The sequence below is a fragment of the Hyperolius riggenbachi genome, chromosome 4 (assembly GCF_040937935.1).
Source record: "Hyperolius riggenbachi isolate aHypRig1 chromosome 4, aHypRig1.pri, whole genome shotgun sequence".
Taxonomy (NCBI): domain Eukaryota; kingdom Metazoa; phylum Chordata; class Amphibia; order Anura; family Hyperoliidae; genus Hyperolius; species Hyperolius riggenbachi.
The window spans coordinates 464,894,984-464,906,044 of NC_090649.1; the positions used below are offsets into that span (position 1 = coordinate 464,894,984).

The 11,061-nt window shown below is 49.9% G+C and overlaps 1 protein-coding gene across 1 annotated transcript in view; it reads right to left on the reverse strand.

The window, feature by feature from the left end:
* Positions 1 to 10,724, reverse strand: part of WDR26 (WD repeat domain 26) — a 111,154-nt gene extending 100,430 nt beyond the window's left edge. The window contains exon 1 of the mRNA XM_068232852.1: positions 10,345 to 10,724. Within this exon, the coding sequence (XP_068088953.1) occupies positions 10,345 to 10,631 (287 nt within the window). The 5' untranslated portion in view covers positions 10,632 to 10,724. The remainder of the gene's footprint in view (positions 1 to 10,344) is intronic.
* Positions 10,725 to 11,061: the final 337 nt, after the last annotated feature.

Below are 11,061 nucleotides of genomic sequence, written 5' to 3' on the forward strand. Positions count from 1 at the left end.
CTGACCCGACAAGGTCGGCATCTGCAACGGAGGGGACCCCAGTACACGAGCTGAGATCAGAGCTGTGGCGAGGGAAAGATAAGCTGCCAGGAGTAAGCCCCAGGTAAGTAGATCGGGTTTTGTTTTTTTAACTCAGACTTTTCCTTAAAGTGAATGTTTACCTGTTTTAAAAACAAAAAGTCAGATACTCACCTAAGGAGAGGGAAGGCTCGGTCCTAATGAGCCTTCCCTCTCCTCTCCCGGTGCCCGGTCCCGCGCAGGATCCCCCGTGGCAGTATTCGACCAGTTCGGTCAAATACTGCCACTTCGCAATGCCGAAGGGAGCCTTCGGGAGCACTCGGGCTCCCGATGACGCGGCCGCTCCTTACTACGCATGCGCGAGCGCCCTCTATGACGCGCTCACGCGAACGTAGTATGGAGCGGCCTGTCTTCGGAAGCCCGAGTGCTCCCGAAGACCTCCGAAGTCCCTGCGGCGGCGAACGGGGGAGCCAGCGCAGCACTGAGGGCACCGGGAGAGGAGAGGGAAGGCTCATTAGCACCGAGCCTTCCCTCTCCTTAGGTGAGTATCTAACTTTGTTTTTAAAACCGGTACCCATTGGCTTTAAAGAGATCTACAATACAGGCTGAGGTAAGAGACTAATGCTGAGCATAGACTGTTCGTTTATGCGCCAGTATCGAGCCAGCGCGTCACCGCGCAGATCGATCCCCGCGGGCACTTTCTTATCAGCGTTAGGTTTCTACCATTGTCCGCCCGTGGGGATCGAGCACGGTATCCACCCGTCGCGGTGATCGGACAGGTTGAATATTATCAATTGAGCCATCAGCAGCTCGATTGATAATATAAAACGAACCGTCTATGCCCAGCATTAAATGTCAAACAGCAAAGTAGCTATCATGAATACAAAGAGTGATTAGGTAGCCAGTTGTCATTAAAGGTTGGCGGATCAGTCAAAAACGTATCAGTCTGCCAACAGCTTGTACACACGTGCTACTGTTGGCAGAACGACTGCTCTGCGGGAGGGTCTGACGAACCAGTCGCTTGTAAAAATACGGCGTGTGTACGCGCCTTAACAGACAACGCAGAAGCAGTCTGTGCTACAGTAAAGGGGACGACGATGATACAACCATCAAAACCATCTTACATATCTGCAAAACAACAGCTGTAAATGATACGGTCAGCCATGAGGGGACCAACGATATAACCAAAGATCAGAGCCTGTGCCGCCTGGAACACACTGAGGAAGCTGTCAGTGACATGTACGCATACACCACAGTGAGTGTGGCATCCGTGTCACACACAGCAATGAGCCATCAGCGTCATACGGAGGTATGCAGCATTCCGTGTACAGGCTGCAGTGTTCTTCCCGGAAATTATTTCCAGCCGGGTGGCATGTGTCACACAGATGCAGTTAGCACTTGGGGGGGGGGGGGGATAAATGGTATTGGTGGTACACACACAGGGATGACAATCTCTCTCCCCGGTACATATCCTCACTAATTTCCAGATACAAACCCAATCGCAATCTCAGATCGGCACATGATCTTCTGTTGTCCTCTAGAATCAAATCCTCACATTCACAAGACTTCGCACCCGCTTCACCCCTCCTCTGCAATGCCCTCCCTCAACACATCCGTCACTCGCCAACCTTTGTTGCCTTTAAACGCTCTCTAAAAACACACTTGTTCCGACAAGCATATGCGCTACCTTAGGCCACTTCCCTTTGTCCTAAGACCAAATTGCACTCCTACTAGGTATCCTAAAACACACAGCCCTTATATATTTGCTGCATACTACCCCTCCTCCTGTTTCCCCCCATTCCCTTTAGATTGTAAGCCCGCAAGGGCAGGGTTCTCTCCCCCTTTTGTGTTTTGGTAACCATTATACATTTTATTCATCATGTTAATTTTATCACTGTCATTACCAAGTCTATAATTTGCTTTTGTATCATTCTTTGTATTTTGTCACTAATTATGTATCTTGTATTTTGGTGTACACCATTGTCTGTATTATAATGTACCCCATGTTTGTTTCTTACTTTGTACAGCGCCACGGAATATGGTGGTGCTTTATAAATCAATAATAATGACTTACGTAGTGGCGATGAAGTGCTCAGTGTCAGAGATATGAGGCTAGGTTCACACTGGGGGCAAAAATCAGGACCGTACCAATGAACACAACGGATCCTTTGGCATCCATAGCAGAGTGCCTTAAAGAAAACCTGTACTGAAAATTAAAAGTCAAAATAACAATACACAAGTCATACTTACCTCCCGTGTAGTCTACTCCTCAATCTCTTTCTCCTCTCCCGCGTCCTGTTTGTCCACTGTGATCAATGGAATTCTCCGTCCTCCATTTTGAAAATGGCCATTACCCCATAACAGCTTCCTGGTCAGCACACAGTTAAACTGTAATATCGACCACTTGAGCCATAAGGAAACATGGACACATCAGTTCTCCTCTCAGCTGTAACTGACAGCAACCGATACATAACTGACAGCAACTGATATATTTCAGTTCTGACAAAATGTTGTCAGAACTGGAAGGGATCATTGTCAGAAGAAAATGGTGAGCTTCTGAGAGGATCTGATGGCAAGATAACTATGTAATGTTCATTTGAAGTTACCTCATGTGTTTATTTTAAATAATTTTACTAAGTACAGGTTCTCTTTAACCCTATCCTCGTGACCCAATAACTGCCACCCGGTAACGCCACCACGTGTTGAGTGCTGACACGCATGGTGTTAAAATACCCTGCCACTTTGGTTGTATTTTAATTGCACCTGAATGGCTCATGAGCTGCATAGAACGCTGTACTTTTATTAATGAGGTCCTCCCAGGCCATTCAAGTGTCATAGTTAGTTGTATACACACTGATGATGTCAGTGGTCCAGTGATCAGTGGTGAGGCAGTCAGTGGTGCACACAGGGAGGAGGTCAGTGGTACCGTGATCAGTGCCGAGGCTGTCAGTGGTACACACACACAGGGAGGATGTCAGTAGTACAGTGATCAGTGCTGAGGCCGTCAGTGGTACACACACAGGGAGGATGTCAGTAGTACAGTGATCAGTGCTGAGGCGGTCAGTGGTACACACGCAGGAAGGATGTCAGTAGCAGGGCTGTGGAGTCTGTACAAAAATCTTCTGACTCCAACTCCGGCTCCTCAGTTTCTGAAACCACAACTCCAACTCAGATTCCAGGTGCCCAAAAATTGACCCGACTCCACAGCCCTGGTCAGTAGTACAGTGATCAGTGCTGAGGCCGTCAGTGGTACACACACAGCAAGGAGGTCAGTGGTACAGTGATCAGTGCTGAGGCAGTCAGTGGTACACACAGCAAGGAGGTCAGTGGTACAGTAATCAGTGCTGAGGCCGTCAGTGGTACACACACAGCAAGGAGGTCAGTGGTACAGTGATCATTGCTGAGGCCGTCAGTTGTACACACACAGCAAGGAGGTCAGTAGTACAGTGATCAGTGCTGAGGCCATCAGTGGTACACACAGGGAGGAGGTCAGTGGTACAGTGATCAGTGCTGAGGCCGTCAGTGGTACACACGCAGGAAAGATGTCAGTAGCAGGGTTGTGGAGTCTGTACAAAAATCTTCTGACTCCAACTCCGGCTCCTCAGTTTCTGAAACCACGACTCCAACTCCGATTCCGGGTGCCCAAAAATTGACCCGACTCCACAGCCCTGGTCAGTAGTACATTGATCAGTGCTGAGAACGTCAGTGGTACACACACAGCAAGGAGGTCAGTGGTACAGTGATCAGTGCTGAGGCTGTCAGTGGTACACACACAGGGAGGAGGTCAGTGGTACAGTGATCAGTGCTGAGGCCGTCAGTGGTACACACGCAGGAAGGATGTCAGTAGTACAGTGATCAGTGCTGAGGCCGTCAGTGGAACACACACAGCAAGGAGGTCAGTAGTACAGTGATCAGTGCTGAGGCCGTCAGTGGTACACACACACAGCAAGGAGGTCAGTGGTACAGTGATCAGTGCTGAGGCCATCAGTGGTGCACACACAGGGAGGATGTCAGTAGTACAGTGATCAGTGCTGAGGAAGTCAGTGGTACACACACAGCAAGGAGGTCAGTGGTACAGTGATCAGTGCTGAGGCTGTCAGTGGTATACACACAGCAAGGAGGTCAGTGGTACAGTAATCAGTGCTGAGGCCATCAGTGGTACACACAGGGAGGAGGTCAGTGGTACAGTGATCATTGCTGAGGCTGTCAGTTGTACACACACACAGACAGCAAGGAGGTCAGTAGTACAGTGATCAGTGCTGAGGCCATCAGTGGTACACACAGGGAGGAGGGTCAGTGGTACAGTAATCAGTGCTGAGGCCGTCAGTGGTACACACACAGCAAGGAGGTCAGTGTACAGTGATCAGTGCTGAGGCGTCAGTGGTACACACACAGGGAGGAGGTCAGTGGTACAGTGATCAGTGCGAGGCTGTCAGTGGTACACACAGGGAGGAGTCAGTGTACAGTGATCAGTGCTGAGGCCGTCAGTGGTACACACAGGGAGGAGGTCAGTGGTACAGTGATCAGTGCTGAGGCTGTCAGTGGTACACACACAGGGAGGAGGTCAGTAGTACAGTGATCGATGCTGAGGCCGTCAGTGGTACACACACAGCAAGGAGGTCAGTGGTACAGTGATCAGTGCTGAGGCCGTCAGTGGTACACACAGGGAGGATGTCAGTAGTACAGTGATCAGTGCTGAGTCTGTCAGTGGTACACACACAGTGAGGAGATTACTGGGACAGTGATATACTTTACCTGCCGCCTTCCTCGTACTTACGCATTTTCACCTCCACGTGTTTGCCACGGTTATAGCATGTGGTTGGGTGTGTGACATCACACAAGCGCCCCACGTGTTATATGCCAGTACCGTTGTCACATGGGACATGCATATTGAAGTATGAGGACAACACAAAATAACGTGTGGGGGGGGGGGTGCAATAACAGCAGCTGGGGGTCTACATCGCATTAGTCATGTGCAATTATCACACACCATTACTGACATGCACCAGATCAAGCATGTCAGCCCAAAATGTTCCAGCATGTCCAATCGATACGTGTGACCAATTTCAGCCTAAAAAAAAAAAAAAAAAAAAAAAAAAAAAAAATCGATCACATTGCCGATCGAGCATGTTTCTCAGCACCAAATTTCATTCAATTATCGAATCAGATGCTCAGTCAGCTGCCAAGTTGAGTATGCTATGGCACCTTCAGACAAAAATGGTATGGTTTTAAAGGAAATAGGTAAAGGAAATCAATATGGCAACCTCTCACTCGCTCTCACTGCCTGGGTCCGTACGGAGGGCCACCACCACCATCATCATCATCAGTATTATCATTTGGACTGTTCCTGCAGACCAGGGTCTGTCACCTGTGAAGGCCAGACTTTCACCATTACGGTAGTAGCTAATATTGTGCTTGCTAGGATTGTTGTGTTGTGTGCCTCGTCTCCCATACTAGGTCTATGCCATGTGTACCGCAAATAATTCCGAGTATAGCTCTTGCTGTATTTGGCGAAATAAAACGATTCTGAACCTCCCATGTCCCTCTCACTTCAGATTTCCTATAAGCCCTGCAGAGGCTGTCTAATGTGGGCAGTTGGTGTCACAAAGCCACTACAATGACACGAGTGTTACAAGTGATCAGGTGCCGAGAATGACACCAGCAGTACACACTGTGGTACACCAAGGACCCTTTAACAGTCCGTTTCATTGCATAAAAATGCTGCATCCCATCGCAGAAGTAGTGATAGTCACTATGGCGCTATTACATTGATCGCAGTACAGCAGGCCCCTTTGCAGCACAGTTAACCCGAAAGTGAGGCATACTTTCATTGTAAAGTATGCCTCACTGTATGGTAGCACTGCAACAGTAACATGCAGAGCGACCTTTTGGGACTATTGCGGTGCGACTGTAGAATAAACGCACCACATCGGAAGGAAGTGTGAAAGGGGCCTTACAGTGATGGAGGTCAGCGGTACAGTGTAATCAGCTGCGGAGGCTATCAGTCACAGAATAAAAGGGAGATCATGACATCATCAGTTAAAAACAGACCTGAACTCAACACTTCCTACCTGCTCTAAAGATAAGCAACAGCATAACCACCCAAAAAAACAACAACACACATTTGTTAAAGCTGATACAAATCCTACAATAAATCTGCAGTGTGTCTACTTCCTGCTTTTGTGGAAGCACACTTATTGTGAAAGAGAGTCTGAAGACATTGAAGTTACCTCTTTTAAATTGCCCAGTTATCTTAAAGAGAACACGAGGTGGGTTTGAAGAATATTATCTGCATACAGAGGCTGGATCTGCCTATACAGCCCAGCCTCTGTTGCTATCCCAAACCCCCCTAAGGTCCCCCTGCACTCTGCAATCCCTCATAAATCACAGCCACGCTGCTGACAAACAGCTTGTCAGAGCTGGCTTTGTTTATCTCTATAGTGTCAGTCTGCTGCTCTCCCCGCCTCCTGCAGAACTCCAGTCCCCGCCTGCATCCCTTCCCTCCCTGCTGATTGGAGGGAAGGGATGGGGGCAGGGACCGGAGCTATGCAGGAGGCGGGGGAGCAGCTGAGACTGACACTACAGATGTAAACACAGCCTCACAGCACGGCTGTGATTTATAAGGGATTGCAGAGTGCAGGGGGACCTTAGTGGGGTTTGGGATAGCTACAGAGGCTGGGCTGTATAGGCAGATCCAGCCTCTGTATGCACCTAACATTATTTAAACACACCTCGGGTTCTCTTTAAGAGGAACTTCAGCCTGAACAAACATACTTTCATTAAGTTACACTACTTATGTTATTTAAAATAGATAGGTAATATAATCTCTTACCCACACTGTTTTAAAAGAACAGGCAAATGTTTTGATTTCATGATGGCAGCCATCTTTTTGGTTGTAATGACGGTGACAGATACACAGTTCCAACTGTCCTGATCACCCCTCCCAGTTGCTAGGCAACGTGGACTTAGGAAATCCCATCATGCTCTGCACAGCATCAGGGAAAAAAGCCCGGGCTTTTTTTTTCTTTGATGGGTGGAGCTTAGACAAAAATCCAGCAAAAAACGATGCTTTGGTAAGAAAAACAAAGTTCTGATGCTGTGAAACTTAAAGAAAAACCAAGCCTTTTCAGTTTTGCTGAGTAGATTTTAAGTCCGGAGGTCCACTTATAAGGGGTTCTTAACTGGGGCTTCTACAGATCCCCAGCAGCTGTAAAGTCCACACCATCCACCAACGATCCGATGTTCCTGGTCTCTAATTCAGCATCTGATCCAACTGTGGCTGCACGGCCATGGCAGCGCGTGTTCGCTCCCGCATCATCGGGAGCTTATTGTGCAGACTCACCACAAGAAACTGTACTGTGCCTGCGCAGAAAGCTTCCGATGACACGCGCAGAAAGCTCCCGATGACACGCGCAGAAGTGAGCACTATTCGTCTTGTTAGACAAACACCAGACCGGTGGCCGAGAATCGTCGGAGGACAGCGCGGAATATGACAGCTGCAGGGGCCTGGTAGAAGCTCCAGGTAAGTGTCCCGTTTTTATTTTCAAACACCTTACCCCCCCCCCCCCACACACACACACAGAACCCTTTAAGCATTAAGATCAAAGCTGATTCACCGCATCCCCGCGGCAGAATTAGGTATTTATCCCCCTCAAAATCCCAGGGTAAAATTCCCTGACTTTTCAGGTCGTCAGATTTTGCTGCCCGCAGAAGCAGAGCTATGCGCAGTAGCTCTGCCTCTAATCCAGTCAATCTCCGCACTGGGGCGGGGAGAGCAGAGATTGACTGGATCAGAGGCAGAGCTACTGCGCACAGCTCTGCCTCTTCCAGGAAGCAAAATTCTGCGGTCGCAGATTTTTGCCCCAGGATTTCAAGGGGATTAATACCTTGTTCTGCCGCAAGGATGCGGTAAATCAGCTTTGATCTTAATAACTGGGGGGAATTAAACGGCTTCAGACTCTGCCGTGGCAGAGCAGATTCCTGAGACACAGCTGAGAGACAAACTCCGGTGGTGATCAGTCACAGATGAGGGGGAATTAGACAGGCTAAACTCTCAAAATCAGGGGTCCCCACACTTTTTCGGTCAAGGGCCGGGTCATACTTCAGACTACTGGGGGGCCGGAGTATACATAAAATACAAACAAACAACAAACAAAAAACAAAACCAAACAAACACAGAACCTTTATATCGCACTTTTCTCCTGGCGGACTCAAAGTCGCCAGAGCTGCAGCCACTAGGACGCGCTCTATAGGCAGTAGCAGTGTTAGGGAGACTTGCCCCAAGGTCTCTTACTGAATAGGTGCTGGCTTACTGAATAGGCAGAGCGAGATTCAAACCCAGTTCGCCTTGTGTCAGAGGCAGAGCCCTTAATCTTTACACTATCCAGCCACCACTAAAATGATGTACAAAAGCATAACAATGAGCCTAGATATTGTAGCCAGTGCAGATGTTATGCCCCAACACAGCATGTGCAGATAGTATCCTACCAACACAGCGCAAATTGTGACCCTAACAAAGAAAGTCATATGCGAGCCATAACGTCACCCAATTGCCTGCAAATGCCTGCAGCACTGTGGAGGGCCGGTAAAAAAAAGCCTCAGGAGGGTGCATTCGGCCCGTGGGCCCTTAGTTTGAGGACCACTGCTCTCAATATATACAGGTTGCATATCTCTCAGTTTTTCTTCTGGTGCTGTGCAGGAGTTCAGGTCCAGTTTAACATTACACAAAAGTACATAGTCTGATCAGCATTGAGGCTGTTGGTGTCACTGTGATAAGAGGATGACGCAAGTAGTAAACAGTGGTGCACATAGTGATAATGACAGCAGTGCATAGTGATCACTGCTGAAGCTATCAGTGTCACAAACGAGATGACTGCAGTGGTACACACACATGTGACCAATGCTGAGGCCATCAGTGTCACTGTAATAGAAAGGTGAGTAGTAAACAGTGGTACGTAGGCAGGTGTGTTGATGTTAGCAGAACACAGTAACTAGCGCATAGGCTGTCAGTAGCGATTATGATTTAGATGCAAATATTTCCAAGTTGATGCAGGAGTATGCAAATCTATGCAGTAAATAAATGAATAAATAGAATTCAGGCTTAGCAGGCTTTGATTGCTCCATTGGCAAGCAGGGCTGTGGAGTCAGGTACAAAAATCATCCAACTCCGACTCAGTTTATGAAGTCACCCCACTTGACTCCAGTACCACAATGGCTCAGACTCCTTAGTCTAATACTTACCAGGCCTGTGGATTTGGGTACAAAAATTCTCTGACTCAGTTTATGAAACCACCGACTCAAAGTACCCAAAACTTGCGCCCGACTGACTCCAGCTCCACAACCTGTTTTGCAAGTTCCATCAATTTGCATACAGACTTAATACTCCTGCATCTCACTGCTCATCCTTAGCTGTCAGTGTCCCACAAATGAGGATAACGTCAGTAATAAACACAAAATGCACACATATCAATGGTGAGGCTGTTGAGATCACATACAGGTACCCATGCTGCCATGTTGTCATAGTGATTAATTGTACACATTTTGAGAAGTTAATGGCAAGGTTGTCAGTGGATGATGGGGGGGGGGGGGTTTGACTGATCAGTAAACAAGGATGGGGGGGCTGTACGTACACAGTGATCGGTGGATGAGCTGTCAGTACACAGTGCTTAGTATATGAGGAGGAGTTTGTCAGCACACAGTAATCAGCATATGAGAAGGGGGGGGGGGGGATCAGTACACAGTGATCAGTGGAGGAGCTGTCAGTACACAGAGATGAGTATATGAGGATATTGGGGGGGGCCGTACACTGATCGGTGGATGAGCTGTCAGTACACATTGCTTAGTATATGAGGAGGGTTTGTCATTACACAGTAATCAGCATATTGGGGGGGTCAGTACACAGAGATAAGTATATGAGGATATGGAGGGGGGGGGGGGGGTCAGTACACAGTGATCGATAGAGGAGCTGTCAAAACACAGTGATCAGTATATGGAGGACGGGGTCAGTATACAGTGATCAGTGGAGGAGCTGTCAGTACAGCTCCTCCACTGTAGATGATGATGTATGGGGGGGGGGGGGGGTCATTTACACAGCGATCAGTGGAGGAGATGTCAGTACACGGTGACCAGGAGAGGTTGCATGGGGGGGGGGGGGGGGTCGTACACAGCGATCATAATATGAGGAGGGGGGGGGGGGGTCGGTACGGTACACAGTGATCTGTGGAGGAGCTGTCAGTACACAGCGATCAGTAGATGATGGTAAGGGGGGGGGGGGGGTCGGTACACAGCGAATCAGCATATGAGAGGATGGGGGGTCGGTACACTCACTCCAGGCCCAGGCCGTGCAGATGCTGTCCTATGAGGCGGATGACGTCCTCCTCCGCTTGGCTGAGCCGTTTCTTCTTCTTCTTCTGCTCCCCGGCGGGCGGTGCTGCTGGCTGCGCTGCTGCTGCTGGAGGCCGCACAGGGGGCGCCGTTGCTGGCGCGGTCGGGAGGCCGTTGGAGTGGGCCGGTAGCTCTCCGCCGTTCTGGGCCGCATGGTAGCGGCAGCGGTGGTGGAGGAGGAAGGAGGGGGGGATCCTGGCTCCGCTCCCGCCCGCACCGTTAGCCTGCATGTTGCCTGTGCCGGACGCTGCCTCTGGCGCTGCCTCCTCCGAGGCTCGGAGCTTCTTCCGCGGGGGAGAGGACGCTCGGCCGGTGTCCGAGTCGGAGGAAGCGGAGGCCAGACTTTCCTCGCCGAGAGCGGCCGTGGTGGAGGAGGATGGTGGGAGGACGCGGTGCTGTCCCCCTCCCGGGGGGGGAGGAGGCGAGGGGGAGCGGGACGGGGGGGGAGGGGGGACACGAGACGGCGCGGCTCCGGGCCCGTCACACGCAGCGGCTGCTTTCTACCCCCTCAGCTGCCGCACTAATGGAGTCCGGCCCGTGACGTCACCGGAAATGCCTATACTGGCCGCGCGCTCACATCCGTCCTGAGAGGAGAGGTGGAGGAAGAGCGCGCGAGGGGCGGAGCGGGGAGGAGCGAAGGAGCAAGGCGAAGGAATGGAG